The sequence below is a fragment of the Schistocerca nitens genome, chromosome 3 (assembly GCF_023898315.1).
Source record: "Schistocerca nitens isolate TAMUIC-IGC-003100 chromosome 3, iqSchNite1.1, whole genome shotgun sequence".
Classification (NCBI taxonomy): domain Eukaryota; kingdom Metazoa; phylum Arthropoda; class Insecta; order Orthoptera; family Acrididae; genus Schistocerca; species Schistocerca nitens.
In genome coordinates this window covers 652,256,090-652,280,024 of record NC_064616.1, presented here as the reverse complement: position 1 = coordinate 652,280,024, position 23,935 = coordinate 652,256,090, and the positions used below count along the sequence as shown (strand labels likewise).

The following is a 23,935-nucleotide window of genomic DNA, read 5'->3' as shown; positions in this document are numbered from 1 at the left end:
GAGTCTTTTATGAAATATTTAGGACAGTACATCCTCTGAGCTTTCAAGGCAAAAATTTGATCTTGATTCTATATTTACATGCCATAATCATATTGCCAGAAATTTTAGTCCCTCATATTTTTTTGTTGAGATTCATTCAACTGAAGTTCTTATTTGAAGAATGGACATGCCTTAGTACTATTGTCTCAAGAGTTTGATATTTCAAATTTGTTTCACTTTGTTTTGTTCAAACAAATTACCATTAAGTGGGTGCAATTATTTATTTGTTTCAATTTTTTTGCAAATTATTGTATCAGTTCTGAAAAAAACAATAAACCATAATATCTAAAAACCTATATCTAGAATGATGAGTCCCAAAGTCAGAACTACTATAAAAACATGTAGATATTATGAACAGTGACTGAAATTATGTTTAATTTATAATTTGTATGTTGTTAGCTTAAAAGCATGTTACAGCAGTTAATATTACAACAAAGTAGCTTCTTTTCACACAGTGGATACATGGTACTCACATTTACTGGTGAAGCAACTGAAGTGAACTGTGCAGCTGGAGTGGCTGTTGGAGAAGGTGTTGCTGACAGTGTTACATCAGAGCGCTGTGACTGTGACTTGTAACCTGAACTTGATGGGCTTAGGCGAGAAGACATACTACTGCTTCCTGAATCTGAAAGTGTTTCAAATAATTTATTATAACTAAAATTCTTGTGCTGCACTGTTGATGTAATTAACAAAATGGACATTGTATTACAAAAGTCAAAAACAGATCAAATAACATATGCATATACTCAAGTAGTTTCTGATAAAATTACATTACTTTCTTTTAATATAAATACCCTACTAATCAGCTAAGTGGGGCATTATTTATGAATATCTTTTCTATGTCATATGTCCTGAAATCTTATCCAACATTGTAACCATTAGCATTTCAGTGATGTTGAGGGAGGTAATGAATAAGATTCATGTTACCTTCATCATATTCCCAACAGTTTACAGATTTTGCAATTATGCTTAATGTAACATGCATGTAATATAACAAAGTAAAAATTATTTCATGATTCTGAAACTACTTCATCATGTGATCTACTGTGTATGATATAAGAGTCTACTAAAAGTTTAGCAGTCTACTAAAAGTTTATCACACTGTGGCGAATACTTTCAATATATGCATAGGTGTTCAATTATTACCTCAATGGACTTAAGTTTCTTATGTATTTCTAAAAGTATAGCATTTCTGTTTCTTGTTGACCTGTCTGATATACACACACTTAAATTTGCGAATGACATCTCACTGTTATTGAAATGAAGTTTTAGCCACCATTCTGTATATGCCACATTCATTTTAGAAGTGTTTCAAATATATCACTTTATCAGCATGATTCATTTTCAAGAATTGCCTTGTTATTCTTGTTGACGGGAGGTCTGTCTTTGGGATATACTAGAATAATATTTCAGTATTCAGTGTTAAAGTAAAAGTGACTGGAGAGAGCTGGTTAATCACTAGTATCTTCCATTCAGTTGATTTTCTGTCAATTACTCAGATGTGTACTGCATCCAAGAGGTATACGAAGATACCCTGTAATTCAAAACGAGGCCACAAGGAACAATTTGTGGCACAAAGCTTTGTAATTAAATCTTTGATGAACTTACCCTTTTGATGAAACTACATTTTTTGAAATGAAAGATGTTGTTTACTACATAAAAAGGAAATTTAAGTTGTGCAACTGGTGAGGTAGTTAGATACATATTACTTATATTGTTGTGTTGTAGTCTTTAGTCTGAAGACTGCTTTGATGCAGCTCTCCTAGCTACTCTATATTGTGCAAGACTCTTCATCTCCAAATAACTACAGCAACCTACATCCTCCTGAATATGTCCACTGTACTCATTCCTTGGTCTCCCTCTACAAATTTTATCCCCCATACTTCCCTCCAGTACTAAATTGGTGATGCCTTGATGTCTCAGAATGTGTCGTATCAATCAATCCCTTCTTTTAGTGAAGTTGTGTCATGAATTCTATTCAGTGCAGCCTCATTATTTACATGAGGTATCCATCTAATCTTCAGCATTCTTCTGTAGCACTACATTTCAAAATTTTCTGTTCTCTTCTTGTTTAAAATGTTTCTTGTCTATGTTTCCCTTCTACACATGGTGGTGCTCCGTACAAGTACCTGCAAAAAAGACTTCCCAACACTTAAATCTATGTTCAGTGTTAACAAATTTCTCTTCTTCAGAAATGGTTTTCTTGCAATTGCCAGTCTACATTTTATATCCTTTCTACTTTGGCCATCATCAGTTATTTTGCTGCCCAAATAGCAAAATAATCTGCTACTTTAAGTATCTTATTTTCTAATCTAAATCCCTCAGAATCACTGTCAGTATTACTCACTGTCATTACTGTAATCAGTGTCTTTTATTGTCAATGGTTTTTACTGTTATTACTATCATTGTGTTATCACTGTCATCATTGTTTTTTATATGAGCCCACATCTAAGTTGCCATATATACGATTTCTTTCCTCTCCTGGTCTAAAAATAAAGTTCCCTCTTCATGTTCCTCTATAAATGTAGTATTGTTAGCTATAGTTATGTGTTAATACTACAGTCAGACAATTTTTCTGCACATGTAACAACTACAGGCTTGTTTCTTAAAAAAAAAAAAAAAATTGTAAATGCAGCATCACATGGTTCACGTCACACAACTTTCAATGCACAATAGTGTCCACTGTAAAATGACTTAAGAATATTATATGTTTTTGCTGTGATTAGAATGTTTAAGGAGGGGAATAACTGTTTCACATTAAACATTAATGCGGGAAATTATATTTTCTATATACTGTTCACCTGGCAATGGCCTTGCTGCAGTGGTTACACCGGTTCCCGTGAGATCACCGAAGTTAAGCGCTGTCGGGCATGGTCGGCACTTGGATAGGTTACCATCCAGGCCGCCATGCACTGTTGCCATTTTTCGGGGGGCACTCAGCCTCGTGATGCCAATTGAGGAGCTACTCGACCGAATAGTAGTGGCTTCGGTCAAGAATACCATCATAACGATCGGGAGAGCAGTGTGCTGACCCCATGCCCCTCCTATCCGCATCCTCCTCTGAGGATGACACGGCGGTCGGATGGTCCCGATGGAGTGGTTTATATGTTTTTGTTCACTACTGCTGCCTGGTGGCTGAACATGTTTACTTTATGATGCACTGCACAGTGGGATCCAGTTTGGATTCTGATGTTGACTAAGATGCTTTACACTCTGACTAGATACTATGTATCCATTAAGTATCACCACAATTATTCTAAGCAATGGTTATATAAAAGTTTGTCCCATACTTTTAATGTTACTTCTCTGTACAACAGATTTGCTCTGAAAATGGTGTTAAAGCAAAATGTGTAATCAAGAGCAATAATAATAATAAAATATAGCAACCAAGACAAGAGTGTATTATTGAGCTAAACATGGTTGCAGACTGGCTAAAAGATTTTTTGTCTAAACTAATGAAATTCGTTAATTGTTTCAACTTTTATTAACAATATTCTTCTTAAAGCGATACTGGCCCAGAGCAGAAAGAACTGACTATGACATTTGCATGAAAAGTTGTATCTACTAGTACTAGTATTTTTCTCCATAGCTAAGTTTAACTCAAAAAAATTAAAACCATCATACAGTCTGGTAGACAAATTCATCAAAAACAATAAATATTGTTGGTACTACAGAGGTTAATATCACATTTGATTAATACATGTAACGTGAAACAACACTGAAAATGTTTATTTCTATATTAATTTCTTTACACAGTGATTAGGTATGTTCATCTTGTGGTGCAATTTTATGCAATGGAAACTTTCATTCTGAAAAGTGAATTGCTTCACAGTAATATTCCACATGAGATTATAAAGCTGAAAATATGTCACCTAGATTCATTAACCTATCAACTCATAATGCATTTCATAATAGAAATAGTATTAATGTTCCCCAAACTCTTATTGCTTTCAAGTGTGGCAATAAAAACAGTTTCTTCAAATATTTTATCATGTAAAATTTTGGAAATGTTATAATTAGTGTTTGAAAGCTAAGAATGTGAAGGAAAAAACATTACAAATGTAAAGCTTCTGACAAAGCAATCTCTCTGATGTCTGCCTAAGGTGGGGTTAATACAGACATTCTTTGCTTCCAGCTGTTTGACTCTGACTGTAGAATTGTAAACATGTGCTTCTAGCTTGTGCAGTGTTATTAGCAATAAAGTGTCTTTTGTCAACCATCTTTTCAGGTTTATGTAATTCTTTTAACTTCCCTGTGGCTGTAGCTATAGTGGTGACCCCAGAGCACAGTGTATTTGTTACCTTGTAAAACAATGATCATGAGTGCAATCTGCAAAGCATTTTCACATGCTCAGATGCAAGTCTAATAAATGAAAATGCAATTCTGATGTATTGTGTGACCAACATTTTCAATGGTATTGGTGGATGTGAACAATACCCTCAACAACAAGACTTATTCAGTGATTATACGCCACACAGTCATTGTGCACTGGAGCAATAAGACTTTATTCCAGCAGTTTCTTATGACAGACACTCACACACATTATCATGTCCATCTGCACAAGTCACTGGATATGCCAGCCCATTGTAATTATGCAGCCCAACAAGCTGAGCACAAAATGTGTACCTTAGTTCTTTCCACACCACAAATACCTAACAAGGTTTCATCTACCAAGGTTGTGCATGTGCAACAGGGGCATAATACCTGTGGAGTTTAGTTCAGACATAGACTTCTAGTATCTCTTTATATTCTACTAATTATCCCTGCACAATTCTATGAGTGAATTACATTTCCTACTTGACCATCTATATACTCGCAGAATCAATGCACAGAGTAGTACAGTACTATTACTATTCCATGAGCACATAATTACTCTTTGTAATATTCTCTCTGGTGTGTTGAGAGGACTTCTAGGATCTTCTCCATGCCGAATAGCCGCATTGAATAATTGTAATTTTGCTATCGAGATTACTGGAAGAAAGAGATGGAAAATATATTGTATGCTAGTCAAGACAATATATACTGAGCATTTACATCAAAGGTGTGTAAGGAATTTCATTATACATGTATTCTCTAATTGGAAATTTGCACAGAGGTGTTGTTTCGTTGGTAATCAGAAGGGAAATTCCGATGAATTGGAAATGAACCTGCAATTATTAGATCCAAGAGCTCCATTATTTCATCAGATAATTAAACTCTATCAAAGCAAACTTTCTGCTTGATCTGAGGTTTCCCGACTGACTACGCAATGCAAGAAAACCAAGACATTATATTTACACAGGATTGCAGATCGCTTCAAATCATCGAGACTGCGGACAAGGAGAGTCATCATCCGATTCTGATTAAACAAGTAAAGCTTAATTATAGCTTTCTTGAGCGACTGTGATGGCTGTGATATGGCTGCTTATGAATGAGATCATTAATAAAATACTAATAACTAACTTTCCTCCTCACCAGCAACCAGTATAAAAACCATATTAATTAAAATTATAGACTGATTCCTAAACTATCAGTTTTCCAGCTCGACCATGTAGCCACATAGTTCCACATTGCAAAAAGTGATCCTACAAAGCCACATAATTATAGAGGACTCATCAAAATCCACAGCATTATCGAGCAACATCTCCCGAGTATGTGTATTTGATTAATGACATCATGAGTGCACCACACGTTATCAGCAGATATGAGGCAGCTATAGGTGGCCTCCTACAATGCTTCACTGAAATACTGTGACAATGGCTATGTGAAGCTTTGTATGAAAAGAAGAGTGGTCCACAGACATTTTTGCAATTTTGGCAATATCTGCAAGCAACAGCGCACCCTAGTGAGATGCTAGAAGTTGTACTGTGGTCTGTTTCGATGCTACGATTACCTCTCCAACTACAGTTAATGCTAATTTTTAGGGGACAGGACCTGACTTATATTAAGCTAAATTTGGCAGACAGACTTTATGCATTCTGGCAGAGTTAAGCCAGCCACTCCACCATGGCAGCCATGACTGTGCAATGACACTGGACACTGGGCCAGCACGAGTGCTGCTAACAGCAACTGACCACAGGACATTGATCTTCAGATGTGTGACCCACTCTCCAACTGTAAACAGTAGCAACGTGACAGATGATGCAGGGGCATGCCCTTGTCATTGCTGGTTTAACACATGCTTCTGCAGCGGAGTGTAGAAATGTTCAGCTCCTTGCCAGTTCCCAGAATATGAAGGCAGCCCATAATAGGCACACATGACTGCCCAATGAAATCAAGATGCCTACACAATGACACTAAACCAGTTTGGCTATTCCTACATGTGACACCCAACTCACATGTCAAAGAAGCAGTTCTTAGTGAATGCAGGATCGGCAGTCAGTGTCATATCAGGCAGAACACGATCATCAAAAGCAGGACCTTCTCACAGAGAGCAGTTAATGACACACCAGTGGAGCAAATCATAACTGTCAAATTAATGGTAGATCACAGACTGGCAACAAAGTGCACATGGCAGTTCATAATAGCAAATGTGTATGAACTGATCATAGGAGCTGATTTCCTTCAACATTTTCACCTTGAGTCATATCTAATGACAAAAGTACTTAAGCAATGACAAAAGTACTTAAGCAAACCACTGCAAGTGAAGTTATACACAGATATCCTGATTTCAAGGAAGAACTTCATGCACTGAATGTACAAATTTCTCCTTCCACAGGCAAATTGTACCATGTACTCTCAGATGTAATCGCAAAATACAAAGCAGTCAAGCATGAAAGAGCTAAACTATGAGAGGAGAATGCAGCATTTATAACTTCAGTACACACAGTAGAAGAAGAACTATGCAAGACGCAAGCATATCTCGTGAAACTACAACATGAACAGCTACAGCACTACACACTTCAGCATCAAAAGAAACATCGTACATCACAGCAGCCACTGCAGCAACCACATTTGAGCACATCATGCCAAGAGCAACAGCCACAGTCCTCACGGTATGTTCAGATTGGTCAGTGCCATAATCAAAGTGTGTAAGTGCCACCACTGCATGATACTTATACCAAACAATCACTCTGTAGACAGGGTTCACAGCTGGGAGTGAAACATGATACTGTACATCATATACACATTACATCTGAATCAGTGGTGCATTTTAAAGTGTGGTGCGTAGCAGCAGACAAGACTTCATGTGGCTAAAACTGGGACATATGAGCTGCTGTATGAAGAAATAGTGTGGCTAGCAGACAGTTCATTGGCCTCATCCACAAATTTAATACTGAAAAAGGATGGTTCATAAAGACTTTGCGGGGTTATTGGGCTCTGAATGCACATAAAATACACTTTAAGTATCCAATTCTGAATATCCAAGACAGTTCACATGTGTTGGCATGTGCCACCATTTTGAGCATAACAGACTGCAAGAAAGTATATTTGTAAATTCCTTTGATGAGCAGAGATGGGCCAAAAGTGGCTGTAATCATCCTGTTTGGACCCTACAAGTTTTCTTTGTGCCCTACAGGTTAAAAAATGCTATGCAAACCTGTCAGAACTTCACTGATAAGCTATTTATCAAATTTCAATTTTCTTTTTCTTACCTATATGACATCATAGTTTTCTCAGCTTCCCCCCCCCCCCCCCCCCCAAATGAACACAAGGAACACCTCTGCAAGGTATTTAATCAACTAGAACTACTTGTCATAGTCATAAATGAACACAAATACCATTTCTGACAACCAGAAGTCATTTTCCTAGACCACCTAGTAAATCAGCAGATATCCACCCCAGACAGGAACGTATAGAATTTTTCAAGCACTACCTAGGCCTTCCAATTACCAGGAACTGACGAGATTTCTAGGGGAAGCAAATTTTGACAGGAATCCTTTACCTTGGACAGCAACACTTGTAGTATGATTCACTGGTCCTTGTAGGAAAAAACAAAAGGGGAAACAACCAACTGACCGATGGTCGAATCCTGATGGACCTGTGCCACTGCAATTGTCATTGATGATGTTAGGTCAACATGTGAACATGTAGGGATGGTCTGCTGTGGTGCTTCATGCTCATCAATTTACAATGAATGGTGTGCTCCAAAATACTTGTGCAAGCACTCTTTTGGCAGAGATGCCACAGATCACCATCTATCCTACTTTACAGAGCAGACAAGTTTCTGAAGCCCACATTCTGTGAACAGTTGTGAACATCCCACTATTTAATGCCTAATGGTAGTTTCACTGTCCTTATAACTCTTCCCGTAGATGCTCACAATAAAAGCATGTGAACATTTGACCAGCTTCACCATTTTGGAGATACTCCTTCACAGGCTCTGCATAATAATAATCTGCCCTTTGTCAAAGTCACTTATCTCACTGAATTTCCCCATTTGTGGCTAATATCTTCACTAGGGTGATCCCCCATCCATGCCTGCTCCGCTTACATACTTTTGCCAATGCATCACATTCCTGCAATGCCACTAGGTGGCATCCTATGTCATGATGGTAGTGATCATAATGTTTTGGCTGTGGCGTCAGAAACATCATTATTGGCTGACACATGAATGGAGGATTACACTTCTGAGAGATGAATATTGTTTTAACTTTGATTATGATTTTCATCACATATTTAGGAATCTAGAAGCTTGGACATTTATAGGAATATCACGAAAAGTGACCAGTTGTGTGGTAGAGAGGGAAGATTTGAGAATGCCTCATGGTGCATGGACAAAAATACATATCTCTGTTTGTGGTCAGAGGCACAGAGAGAATTAATGCCACCAAATGTGTGGCTTTTCAGCTGCGAAATCAGTCTAGTCTTCCTCTCCATTGCAGACAATTCCCATCCTCATCACATTCCTCCTCATCATTATCACCATCTCAGTCTTTTCCCACGTCATGTGAGGTCAGCATTGCTTTGCTGGATCCTTCTCTTCCATAAATGTCTATCCACTGCTTCTTCTCTGAGCCATCCTTTCTCCCTAGGTCCCCTGCTACCTTGTCCTTCCATCTCACTTTTGGTCTTCCACTTCTCCTTGGTTTTCAATTTCTAGGTCTTCAATTCTTCTCCCCACGTAGTACTCCCCTCTCCTCTGCATATGTCCATACCATCTTAGCCTTCTATCTTGGATCTTCTTCCATATGGGCCCCACTTTCACTGTTCCCCTGATGCATTCATTTGTTAGTCTATCCTTTCATGTCACCCCGCTCATCCACCTTAACATTCTCATTTCTTCCACTTCCATCTTTTTCTCTTGGGCTTCTGTAATTGGCCAAAATTCTACCAATTCCTGTATGTCATCAAAAACAGTAAATTCCAACATAGCCAAATTTCATAGCATCATGTACCTATCAAAACGACAGTTTGTTTTTATTCCAGCTTTTAAGTAGTCAGACAACACTCAAAATAGCCAGTACACAGTTTGAAAGTGAGCAGGTAACATTTATGTGAAAGGCACTCTCACTGTTTGACAAATCACAGTTATGTTTATCTGCACACAGGAATAAACACTCTGTTCAGTGCAAAATCCAAGAACTATAAAGTGTACAAACTCTCACATAATTACAGCACCTCTAATTAATGAACATTGTGACTGAGTTGTGATGTGATCAACAAGTACTGTGAACTAACATTGTCACTGGATTAAATTGTGTTGGACTCATTGATTTGTGTTCTGGACTGTCTTAAATGAAATACGAAAGTGTAATTGTCTTTAGCAAATTACTTAAGGGCTGTGCTAAATTTGAATTGTGTTGTGATAAATGAGAACTGTGATATTTTTGCGTAAACAGGAACACTGTTTGGCACCACAACAAAAGAAGTTATTTCAAGATCTAATCATGAGTGCTGGCAGGTAGACTTGAAATAATTAACTTTTATAGAGTAAAAACTGGTCACAGCAGTTAATAAGTGAACTTCACAAGAATAAATTGCTTGCATTAACATCATCATAAATATGGTGTTATCTACATCAATGAAAAGATACCATCCAAAATACAGTTAGATTTTCATCTTTGTGTCGACCAAGACTGGTACTGCCAAGGAGAGGATAGACTATTTCTGTCGTAAATGGAAGTTTACTTTTATCTCCAGATAGAATCATTTCCTATGGTCACAAGAGTAGTGAGAGAACTAATTCAAGAACTTTAATGAAGCCACCAATACATTATGAGTAAATATATTTTATAACTAAATAAGTTTATTTATTTTTGCTAGCATATGCTAGTTCATGTTTTGGCACTCCTAATGTTTTGTGCAACTGTGTACTGAAACAAAACAAGATGTCTAAATATGCTTTAACATCACAATTGTAACACAGTATGGTTCTGCATCTACAACTGCTACAATTAGATACACACTCTGCAAGTCACTATGCATTGAAGGGTAAAGTGAACTAGGTACCACTAATACTCAGTTCCTTCCCTGTTCCACTTGCAAATAGAGCAGGGGAAAATAACCTATCTATATGCCCTCGTATGAGCTCTAATTTCTCTCATTGTATCTTTGTGGTCCTTATGCAAAATGTATATTGGCAGTAGTATAATTGTTCTGCAGACAGCTTCAAATAAGGATTCTCTAAATTTTCTCAATATTTTTTCATAAAAAGAATGTTGTCATCCTTCCAGTGATTCCCAGTTGAGTGCACAAAGCGTCTCCATAATGCCAGTGTGTTAACTGAGCCTACTTCTAACAAACCTAGCAGCCTGCCACTGAATTGCATCAATGTCTTCCTTCTTAAACCAACAGAGTAACAACTGTGTGGTCAACTCACACGTTATCTTGAAAAATGTTCAATGTGCATTTTGTACTGCACATCAGAAAAAATACCTTGTAAGTAGTGCATTTTTAACACAGAAAAAGCATGTAACAATGTATTTGTGAATTGAACTAACATGAAACTTTGTGAAATGCCATCACTTCAGCAAAAGAAAATAGATATGTTCAACGCTGATATTCTTCACAGGATTGCTGCTGGATCATGTTGTTGTCCAGACACAATATTTTGGCGGACCAGCTGGCCATCATCTGCAGGTGAGTTAATGCTCATTCACTGCCTTGCTGGAACTGAATTCCAGCCACAATGATGGAAACCTTTATACACCACGGACAGAGCACCATGCGTGCGCAAGATGATGGGCAGCACCTCCTGGCAGCAAGTACTTATGTTCAAGGTTGAGAAGTTACAAAAAGCCAAAAAATTTGACACTTGAATAAAGATTGTGTTGCATTGTACAGTACTGTGAGAGGTTTGTACACAAACATCGTGAAGGCAAATTTACTTTCAGAGTGAGCCAGAACTGAAAGGTGATTAAAGTACAAGATGCTGGTTAAAAACTCAGATAAAGAAGAATGAGACAAATTGTAGTTTGATTTCCAAAATGCAGTGTGAAGGTGCTGCTGACTGCATGACAGTCTGCAGAAGAAACCAGAATCAAGTTCATATTGTTTTTTGCAGTAATCAGAAAAAGCAGCTCACAGAATACAAAAAGCTGACAACAGTTTGGCAACACATTTAGCATAATTCTAGGAACTTCTTTGGTTTGCACGAAATTTATGTCATTTGGGTGACTCTTTTCTTGTCGTTGTTATTGTTGTGGTCTTCAGTCCTGAAACTGGTTTGATGCAGCTCTCCATGCTACTCTATCCTGTGCAAGCTTCTTCATCTCCCAGTACTTACTGCAACCTACATCCTTCTGAATCTGCTTAGTGTATTGATCTCTTGGTCTCCCTCTATGATTTTTACCCTCCACGCTGCCCTCCAATGCTAAATTTGTGATTCCTTGATGCCTCAAAACATGTCCTACCAACCAATCCCTTCTTCTAGTCAAGTTGTACCACAAACTTCTCTTCTCCCCAATCCTATTCAATACCTCCTCATTAGTTACGTGATCTACCCACCTTATCTTCAGCATTCTTCTGTAGCACCACATTTCGAAAGCTTCTATTCTCTTCTTGTCCAAACTAGTTATTGTCCATGTTTCACTTCCATACATGGCTACACTCCATACAAATACTTTCAGAAACGACTTCCTGACACTTAAATCTATACTCGATGTTAACAAATTTCTCTTCTTCAGAAACGATTTCCTTGCCATTGCCAGTCTACATTTTATATCCTCTCTACTTTGACCATCATCAGTTATTTTACTCCCTAAATAGCAAAACTCCTTTACTACTGTAAGTGTCTCATTTCCTAATCTAATTCCCTCAGCATCACCCGAATTAATTTGACTACATTCCATTATCCTTGTTTTGCTTTTGTTGATGTTCATCTTATATCCTCCTTTCAAGACAGATAAATAAATAAATGGTGAAGTTCCGGGATACATTGTTAGAAGCATATGATTTGCTGCAACAAGCACCATGGGCAAAAATAACTTTTAAAACATGGCTGCTGTATTGGCATCTTATGAAACATGTCACCAGCAACATAATCTTTTGGGGAAAGAAGAAACTTTAGCATCAGTGGTACCAAAGTCAAATAAAAAGTCACACAATTATTAGATTTGTGCATTGCAAAAATAAATTTACTGGTAAAAATTTAAAATTATCTTAAATGCTTTAAATGCAAACATGTGAGATGTACTAGTGATGTGGGAACAATAGGTTATTTGACTAAATTTGAACAATTATCAGAACCCGAGAAAATTTTTCATGTTGGTGAATCTACAATGAGTGCAATAAGAAAATAAATGAAAAACTGAAAGCAAATGTTGATGACACAAAGGAGAATGCATAATGGAAAATGTTATTTATATTATCATTGTGAAAAGAAACATGCTTTCTGTCTCATGTGTTGTAAAGCAGCTAGTGTAGTCCTGTTCCTTAAGTTCTTCATTTTAATTTCTGGTGGACAGCCATTTGGGATGGTGATCTTAATCAAGAAATTTGAATTTGAGATACATTTGGGGAACAATGTTCGCAGATTTTGTAAGAAAAACTGGATGGAAGGAAAGAATGTTAAAGATTAGTATTCCACTGGCAATATCACTATTAAAAGCAGTGTAAAACTCAAAATCATTATGTCAAGTACCTAATGTACTAACTATGCAAAATTATGATATCAGGACAAACATAATATGGAGCAACTGTGGAAACAAAAAGATATTACTGTTTCTACTGAAAATGAATTATGTGAAACTCGGGCAGAAGATAACAGGAACAGAGCAGTTTTCGTTCATTTAATTGGTAGAGTAAGCTGCAATGTGTAGTTGTTCATGTGTGTGATTGTTGTCCCATGGAATAGCATTCACTGGGTAACATGATGTCAGCTCTGTTTAATGAAGAAGTATATATGCAAGACCAAAGCATAATTGTAAATGAACTTTTATACACAGCAATTTAAATGGCTCTTTGGAGTATTGCCATGATATGTGTTGCATGAAATGATATACAGAAATCAGTAGATGGCATGCTCAGGTCACCAGTTCTAGCCAAACCACCAGCAGTTATTTGTTATTTAGTATTCATCATTTCTGAAGTGTTCTCAAAATTTCATAAGTTTGTAATGTTTGTGTACTGCAGAAGTGCATTTTGCTATTGTCTGTACATTGGTGTTTGTAAGAAATGAACTTCCAGTACTAAGTGTTAATTTTAATGACAACCCTGCTATTGGATTTAGACTTGGTTGTACTTATTTTTGTGAATTGTTTGGTGCAGACTTCAGGCACATCAAACATCATCACTATAGTTCCAATTAGGCAATATAAAATCCATTGCCTACAAGGACAGGAACTGGAATACAAGCAGTACATTGTTCCCAAGGTTTGAATATTCAAGAAACCAATGGATTCCAAAACTGCAGTATCCAAGCTGGACATCAAGTATCCAAGAGTGTCTTTCAGACATGCTGATCAGAAACAGATGAAATAGCTGAAAGGATTCAACTGAGTATCACACACAACAGATGGATTGACATTATGTGTTCAGCAAATGTGTACTTTTACATGGATGGTACAACCCAGCAGTGGTTTGAAAGTAATGAAGAGGAGTTTATTAGCAGGGAGAAATTCCAGCTCGAATTGAAACAAATATTTGGTAATAATCAGCAGCAAATCTAATTAGCAGAAGAATGATTTATGGGCAGGGTCCAAGGTCATGTGGATACAATAAAGTCTTACATACAAAATCTTTCACCCCAAGGCCAAACTGTGAATCTGATATGACAGAACATGCCACAGAGAAAATGGCAACTTACTGATAACTGCTATGCTGCAAGACATCAACTATTACAATAGTCAACTGCATACAATTATAGTTGACCTGTGGGACAAAGCTCATTACTGCACCTGGCAAGACATCACTCCTTAAGATAACATAGCTGCTCCTTATTGCCATACAGAAGTAGTGGCCACACATCTAGCTGCTGAATTCAGGAAAACTAAATGAGGCAACCAGCTATGCCGGTGAGGATGACACAGATGGAAATTCTTCGTGGAACACAGTTACCAAGATATCAGGTACCCTCATAGACATCATTATTCATGACCAACATGTTTGGGTTGTAGTTGACTCAGGGGCTTCTTTTCCTGTAACGTCAATGCTTATCATTGCCAGCTCAAGAAAACAGATCTGTACTGAACATCACAAATGGGAAATATGTCCAGCTGACTGCTATGTGTATTGCAATAACTGCCAATGAGATGCCATAGGTCTTTGACTTTGTCATTTTAGCAGAATGTAGTCTTGGCTGAGACTTCTTACAGGCATCACAATTAGTCACAGCCTGTGGAAGATCATATATAAAGATCAGATATCTACAGTGACAAAACTAGTCAAACAAATACCCATAACAAAGATTGGTCTGGATAGTTGTTGGTCACTGGAGATGTTATCCCACCATCATAAATGAGATGAATTCCAGCTACCAATCTAGATGCTCAGTTAAACTGTGAAGCTTTTGTCAACTGCAAAAAGCTACTCAGGCTCAGAAAAGAAATATATATACCAGTGACAATTGTAAGCATTAAAGGAGGTCAAGGAGAGCTTTGGATAACTAATGTTCACAAAAAAGCTCCCTAAAGGTATAGGGGTCAGGGCATCCAAAACAGTTCAGGACAGCCAGTTCACTGTGCTCAACAAAGACTCATGCTCTGCTAAAACTGCAGACAATGCAGAAGAGGAAGCTACTACAGAAGTGATATGAAGATCTGGTCTAATGAGGGAGCAATATCAACGAGTGTCAAGTCAGTCTGCATCAGTTTTCAGATTCTTTCAGATGTAGAGTGGAGAAAAGAAAGGCGAAGTGGTCCATGGTTAAGATAATATAAAGAGTTGGGATTATCCACCAATTATCCAGCACTCATATAGTGTCACAAGCTGAATGATGCATGATTTATCAGCTATGGACATGCAGACAGGTTGCAGGAAAATCACATTGACAAGGCTAGCTCAGACAAGACTGACATCATAACTCCTGATGGCATCTATGAGTTCAAATTTGTAACCAGCCACCTTAAACTTATGACAGACAATCAAATTTTTAACCTTAAACAGATAACATGTCTTTGCTATCTGGTTGAAACTGTCATTTTTTCCAAGACATTTGAAGAACACATCTTATCTGACAAGCATGTTGAAGTGTGTTCAGACTGCAGGCCTCCTGTTGATTACAGAAAAGTTCCCCTCCATCGCACAAGAAATAAAAAACTTGGGGCACCTACTAAATAGTGGCTGAGTCTGTCCTGATCCAGAGAAAATCAGAGCAGTCACAGATTTTCTGACTAATTCACACATTTTTTTCTGTAAGGAGTTTTCTCAGAATTTGCTCATACTAAAAGTGATTTATAAAGGATTTTTGTGACAAGCCACATCCCTTGCAAAGAACTACTGCAGGGAGATCCCAAATTTTCCTGAAAGAAGGTGTGAGAAAGATATTTCCTTGTCATTTAGGAGATGCTAACATATTCTCCAGTCCTTGCATTATGACAATGTCAAGACAGAACTTCATACCACTGCTAATGGTTATGGTATGGGTGCAGTTCTAGTGCAAATTCAGGAAGGCGGTGAGAAAGTGATAGTTTATGCTTCCAGAGTAGCCTCTCACATGTGAGAAAGAGTGCCTTGCAGCTGTTTGAGCCATCAAGTGGTTCCAGCTGTGTTTATATGGCAAACCATTCACCATAGTCACACACAACAATTCTCTTTGGTGGCTTTCTATCTTGAAGCATACATTGGATTGACTGTTGAAATGGACTACATCACAGTGGATTACATGAGGATTCTGAGTGCTTTTCAAGGGATCCTTTTGATGTAAACAGCAGAGTGGACAAAATTTCAGTCATCACAGTATTAATGACATTGCAGCTGAACAGAGGGAAGATCAAGCTTTTCTAAACACCATAGAATCCTTAAAGAAAGAGGAACTGACCAAAGCAGAATTCCAGTTAATAAATTGAATAATGTATGAAAGAATCTACAATCTGGTGGGGTGGAAATAGTAGCTTGTCATCCCAGCTCACCTATGATCAGTTATTGTGTAGTTTTTCCATGAACTCCAACACTTGGTTATCTGGGGTTCATGAAGGCTCTAAACAGAATCAGATGCATGTATCACCAGCCAGGTCTAAACTGCTCAGTTACACACTATGTGAGCCACTGCAAGGAATGCAAATATGTGCTGCAGTTACCTCCGGGGTATCAGATACCACCTGCCTGCAGCAGAACCATTCCACTGAACTAGAGTCAACCTCTTGTGGATGTTGCCAAAGTTGACAAATGGAATTAATGGTTAACAGTCTACATTTACTACCTCATCTGCTATTCTATCAACCAATCTGTGCCAACTGCTGAAGCTCTAGAAATTTCTAGGTTCCTTGTAAACAACATAATTCTGAAGCATATGGCACACCGAGTGATGAATTCTGAATGTGCAAAAGTTTTCCAGTTGAGACTAATATCAGAGCTAATTTCATTTTGCAACATCACACACAGAGGATGATAACTGCCTACCCCCACAGTCAAATAGTCTCAAAGAATGCTTTAATAAGACACTGGCAGAAATGCTCTTGATGTATGTTGATGTTGAAGAGAGATGGCAATGCAACACTGCCTATCATGATATTTACATATAACACTGTGGAGCAAGACACTGCAGGCTCCACTCCATCCTTTCTGCTTCATGACTTTGAGGACAAAATGTCAGTGGACACAATATTTCTGTTCAACTGGATGATACTCAGGATGACTAATTAGAACAATTCATCACCAGGAACATAGAAGCAAGACAGTTGACTCACATACAGGACCTGGATGCCCAGCACCAACCAGTGAGATACAGTTTGGGAGACTTGGAATGGATTTTTATGTCTGTGTGGAAAGTAGGAGTATCAGAAACTACTACTTTGGGCCATATCATATTCTTCATTTCTTGTTGGATGTCACATACAAAGTTGAGGATTATGACCCTTCATCAAGAAGACAAAAATGCAGAGACTTCATCCATGTCCTCCATACGAAGTTGCACTACAGTTCTGGGGCACTGGTTAACATGGCGGCTTCTCATTCAAGGAAACTGAAGGTCCATTCTATGCTCAATGACCATGAAGCTTGGACAGAAGTGGCTATCTTCGATGCTCTCATGGTGAAGAGGATGTAAGACGATCACCAGAATGTGAGGATTGATCAATGCTACCATACTGAGGTCCACTGACAAGATTTAGATCCAGGATGGTGTAGTTAGTTTCAGTGAGAACTACTGTCACAACAGGTTGCTATTTCTTGAGGAGAGGGAACAATGCCATGAGCTATGCTGAATGTAATGTGACATATTGGTTAATATCACTAGATGGCATGCAGCAGATCACCATTTCAAAGCTAAACTTCAGCAATTATTTGTTATTTAGTATTTATCATTTGTGGAAGATTCTCTAAATTTCTTGTATATGATTGTATGCTTTTGGAATATTCAGTGTTCACATAAACAGCATCATGTTCTGCCCAAATAAGTAGTTCTCTACTGTGTGTACATTAAAGTACATAATAAACATTCTTTCACTGCCAATTTTTTACTGTATTAACAACCCTACTTCTAGATTTAGATTTTATTATAGTTACAATGTGGCAATATGAATTTGATGCATCTACAGGAGAAACAGTTGAGGAATTATCAGAAGGAAAGCATACAAATTCTTGATGCAATAATTTACCAACAGCCGTATGATTTGTAGAAGTTTATTTTATTTTATGAACTTCTATGTACTACCAGTTTTGGCATTACATTGATGCCATCTTCAGGCCCCACCCATCATAGTCGTAAAATCGCTATACACGGAAGGAGCCATATAACTGGAGCCGTGAATCAATCGTCCTGTAACAGCTCTTGGTGGCCAGGCAACACAAGACTCTTTTAGCAAAACAAATTAGAATATCAAAAGGTTAACTGACATCTACAGTTTCTCCTGACTCATTTTGTCCCCCTGTGTTTCTAATAAGTCTGTATGAGTTATGTATTTCATACCTAATTATTGTTAGATCTTCAAAGACTATCTTCTGTTTTATCAGTTATTATTTGTAGTTCTGTCTGAAAGACACATACTTTCTTAAAGTCATCACCATGTTGTGTTATCTGGGGGATTATATTAGATTAGATGTATTTTTCATTCCACTGGATCCACAGTGAGGAGATCCTCCAGGATGTATCACATGTCACAAAACAAAAATATTAAATATTTGTGAATAAAAATAAATATGCTAATGTACTACCCAGAGACCCTGAGAGAAATTATCTTCACTGATGTGGATAAATCTAAAAAGTCTTAAATATATTTCTATTTGTAAGGTAAGAAATAACTTGTCACAAAATATGTAAATGTTCTCTGAGGCCTAATTTATAATGATCACTACACTTAAATAAATTTTCACAGAGTGAACAAATGCTCACATTATTGATATTATTAGTAACATATCCACATCAGATGGTTCTTCTAAGAAATTTCTCAATGAAATTGAAGGAGTTGGCCACCAACAAATCCTTTCTGCTCCTAATAAATAGAAATTTATAATATTTAAATTTTGTATGACTGCTGGCAAGTTACTGTGTGTTCCTGAATAATGGAGACTTCTGGATGACAGTAAGTAACTTTAAACCTTTATGAAAGTTAATCTTACTTCTAGTATTGTTTCCATGAACTTAGTTGTTGATTTGAAAAGAAACATATTATATACAATAAATTTCAGCAATAAACAAATATGTTGGGAAGAAGTAGCTAGTGTCCCCAGTTCTGTGAACAGTTCTCTGCAGGACATTCTTGAGTTCACACTATAAATAATTTTTACTACACATTTTTGGAGCAAGAAAACATTGGCTTGCCTTGATGATTTATCCAAAAAATAATTCTGTATGGCATTATGAAATGAAAGTAAACATAACCAGTCAGCTTTTTTATTTTTTGTATCACCTGCATCTGACAACATTCACACTGTAAACAGACTTGTGTAGACACTTCAGGAATTCTTTGATATGCTCCATGCAGTTGAATTTATTATTGCAAGCTGTAATCACAAGAATTTGAACTGTCAAATTCTTCTTCTAATTGTTAGTCATCATATTCAGGCTTACACTCGTGCACAAACTCTTACAAGTTTTAAATTGGATGTAGTGTGTTTCTTCAAAGTTTAACAGCCTAGGCATGAAACAAAATTATTAATATTCATATTAACCATCCAAAGATTATAGTGCTGTGTTATCACAAAAATAAGCATTTGAAAACACCATTTCTTCTCATAAATATTCTATTATTAATGCAAGATATCACATTTTTGATACACTAAGGAACTGTCCATCACACATTCCCACTACTTTTAATTACATTAGTGACAAACTCTTTAAGCATTTCAATAATATCCATATTTGCACCAATTCTTATGAATCTCTAAATTTCTAGAAAACTTTGCTTGACCTATGTATTCAAAAGGAAATATATACTTGTGAGAAGTTCTACTTTTCATATGAAAGATCTGGCATACATTTCCAGAATACATTTTAGAATACATTTCTTTACTAAATGAATGTCTTGGCTTCAGTAGTTCTTACCTTGCTTAGTTAATAATCTGGAGCTGGAACTGTTGAACTGACTGTCTTCACCAACTGTGACAGACACTGGATAGCCACCAAAACTGTATGACTTTGACACAGCCAGCCGTAAGGAATTAGCCTTCAGTGTATCTCTTCCTTCAAAAGATTCCACCTTCAGAAGTCTTGTATGCCTGAATTAAAATGTTATTTAGCAACAGTAAGTATTTTCCTGCACAGTTATTCATTCTGTAAATAAAATAATTTTCCTCATGAGCCTCAGTGTCATAAAAGATCATACATTCAGTATGGCGGCAGCCCAGTCTCAAAAGAAAAGCAACCATGAATACAAAGATTGGGCAAATGTTGTAGTGCTTGAGTAGATATGATCCTGTGGGAATGACCATGTCTTCCTTAGTCTAGAAAATCGGTTCACCAATACAGTTATGTGGGTATCTAAAATTATACATTCTCTTTGAACCATAACTCAAATTGGTGGTTTTGACATATACATGCTGGAAAAAAGTAGTACACTTTTTCAGAGGTTTCCAATTCACTCAAGATTAATTGTTGCAATAGAGCATGAGAAATGTGTTAAGGAAAGCATTATGTTTGTCATTTATGTTATCAGCACTATAAACATCCTGCCAGTCTTGTTCCATGACGAGGTTCGAAAAACTCTCTGTTGCCGTTGGATTAGCTTTCCTACATAGTTTGTAATTATATGGGACATTTGTTTGAGTACAAAAGCCTTTTAGCATTAAAATTTGTGCATCATGGTCTGAAAGGCCATTCTTCCTTTTACTAACAGACTACCCATCTAGTAATGCAGAATGAATAGAAATAATTTCTAAGGCTGTGCTACTGTTCCCCTGCACCCAAGATGGAAAAAATGCAGTCTGCAACAGATGATATGAATTTAAGAGATCTACCAAAATCCTTTTTCTCACACAATCATTTACAAAATTAACCCCTGACAAACATGCATAGACTAGACATATGACTGATCACAATGAAACTGCATTTGACGGTCACATTTTTATTGAGTTAGTTAGTGGTATATCCTAACATGAACTAAGTTGGTGACAAGAACCCAACATGTGTGAAAATTAAGTCACTGTGGATGCAGAATTATTGAATTTGTTGTAATATCAGCAGCAGTTTTTCAGAAACCATAACAGCAGCAGCCACTGGCATTGCAAAAATAACAGTAAGAGCAGCTAAAAAAACTGCACAAATAATTGGGGCTCAAAAGACAACACCTTCAAGAATGATGGCTTGAGGCTTGAATAGCGACAACTCAAATAAAATGGAGTGCTACAACATGTGGCTTGTAAATGAGGGCTCCAGGTCCACCACTGTCTATGCTTGCTCTACCTTTCTCTAGTTTTGATGAGCTGAAAGGTCAAAGGAGAGTTGGGAAGTTCACTTTCATTATTTCTTGCTACATTGACAGGCAAGTTTTATTGTTGACCCCATTCATCAAAGAACAGTACTTTTGTTTTGCTGAAACCACTGAAGACCCTGGTATGTATCTTTCTGATATCTGCAGTTTTCTATCTGAACAGTATGGTCAGCAAGTCCATATAGCAGCTGCATGTTTTTGAATCAGTCAGAACCACAAGAAAGGTGGTCAGCTTTACTCATACTGGATAGCCAATTTAAAAGGATGTAGCTAATGATGTAATTTCAAGTGTCAGGACTGTGCCATACTAAGACATTAACCAAATCAGATTAAAGTCATAATGATGTTCTAAAAACTGCTCAGCCATTTCAGATAGTTCCATCTACACAAAGAGCATTAAGTCATTAAATCAAAATAAACAGTGTCCAAGAAAATTATTTTCATCAGTCAACAGATGAAGAGAGTTATTCTTCACTTAAGACACACCATTATGAAACTGTACAAAATGCAGAGCAGTTCATACACAAATAGCTAGAACCAAAACTGCCTCTACATTGGTAGGTGCCCAAAACAGAGTGGACATAGCACATCATTGGCCCATTCAGCAGACATGCCTCAATTAAGTGCTATTGTTCCACAACACTATCAACAGACCCATTTCATAGGGAACAACATAGTGCTCCATTATACAAGTTATGTTCAGATTGTTAAGACAAGCACTACTACAAATACTGCTTGCATCAGAATGCAACTAATGCAATTAGGTCATGATCTTGATTCATTTTCATTCATAAATTGATGAAAATGATGAAAGTAGCAACAAATAAAGTTGTATAGTTGTATGGGATGACTGATATAAAAGTAAATTTCACATTAAACTAAGTCAGCTAGCAAAATCAGTCAGTTTGCATCAGGGGCATTAATGGAATGGCAGAGGGAAGTATGAGAAGACATAAAAAGGTAAGCCTATATAATGCAGAGGACAACCGTACTTCTCCATTTTCATATGCACCAGTAATGCACTTAGTATATCCATTAGTTACAAGTAAGTAGCATCTCAGAGCAGAGGTATGTGCTACGTAAAATTGTATTTAGTTGTTGAGTATCAAAGTTCAGTATTCTACCATCTCATTGTTGTGATGCAATTCAATTAGAACAGTTCAGAGATAAAAATGCACATGTTGTCTGCAAAATGCATTAAAATGACTTTTATCGATTACTCGAGGCTGTCAATTCAACTAAGTACCTGGGTGTTAAAATTATGAACAACTTCAGTTGGAAAGAGCACATAGATAATATTGTGGGGAAGGTGAGCCAAAGGTTGCGTTTCATTGGCAGTACACTTAGAAGATGCAACAAGTCCACTAAAGAGACAGCTTACACTACACTCGTTCGTCCTCTGTTAGAATATTGCTGCGTGGTGTGGGATCCTTACCAGGTGGGATTGACGGAGGACATCGAAAGGGTACAAAAAAGGGCAGCTTGTTTTGTATTATCACGTAGTAGGGGAGAGAGTGTGGCAGGTATGATACGTGAATTGGGATGGAAGTCATTACAGCAAAGACGTTTTTCGTCGCGGCGAGATCTATTTACGAAATTTCAGTCACCAACTTTCTCTTCCGAATGCGAAAATATTTTGTTGAGCCCAACCTACATAGGTAGGAATGATCATCTAAATAAAATAAGAGAAATCAGAGCTCGGACAGAAAGGTTTAGATGTTCATTTTTCCCGCGCGCTGTTCGGGAGGGGAATGGTAGAGAGATACACTTTCAAATACACTTTCAAAGAACCACTGTTTCAGTACTTCGCTAGACAAATCTTTGTAGCCGAAAAGATAATGACTGTGAGTGATAGCCGGCTGCAGTGGCCAAGTGGTTCTAGGCGCTTAGTCTGGAACCGCGAGACTGCTACGGTCGCAGGTTCAAATCCTGCCTCGGGCATGGATGTGTGTGATGTCCTTAGGTTAGTTAGGTTTAAGTAGTTCTAAGTTCTAGGGGACTGATGACCACAGATGTTTAGTCCCATAGTGCTCAGAGCCATTTGAACCATTTGAACTGTGAGTGATAAAAGAACTTTTATGATCTGTTTAGATTTTATGCCTCAAAAAATGAAGTCCTTTACTCTTATCCAAAGTAAATATAATACATCTGCATTTGTCTTCAATAATGTATTGAATTTTTTGCAGTTATGTATAATGAAGGAATTATCTGAGTGGGATTCAAATAAGTTGATGTGATGTACATGTACAGATAAAAAAAATGATTACAATTTCATAAAAATGGGGTGATTTATTCAGGAGAAAGAACTACACAAATTGAGAAAGCCAATAATGGGTTCATCCAACTCTGGCCCTTCAACAAGCAGCTATTCTACTTGCTATCGAATGATAAGAATTGTTTGATGTCCTCCTAAGGCATATCATGTTAAATTCTGCCCAACTGGAACATTATACTGTCAAAGTCCTGAGTTGGTGGGAGCATCCTGCCCATAATGCTCCAAACATTCTCAA

The 23,935-nt window shown here is 37.2% G+C and overlaps 1 protein-coding gene across 7 annotated transcripts in view; it reads right to left on the bottom strand.

The window, feature by feature from the left end:
- The window catches only part of LOC126248617 (cAMP-regulated phosphoprotein 21), a 1,051,584-nt gene that overhangs the window by 158,313 nt on the left and 869,336 nt on the right, over nucleotides 1-23,935 (bottom strand). For all 7 annotated transcript variants that reach the window (XM_049949775.1, XM_049949778.1, XM_049949781.1 and 4 more), the window contains 2 exons: nucleotides 20,042-20,214; nucleotides 513-664 (listed from right to left, as the gene is read on the bottom strand). In XM_049949775.1, the coding sequence (XP_049805732.1) occupies nucleotides 513-664; nucleotides 20,042-20,214 (325 nt within the window). The remainder of the gene's footprint in view (nucleotides 1-512; nucleotides 665-20,041; nucleotides 20,215-23,935) is intronic.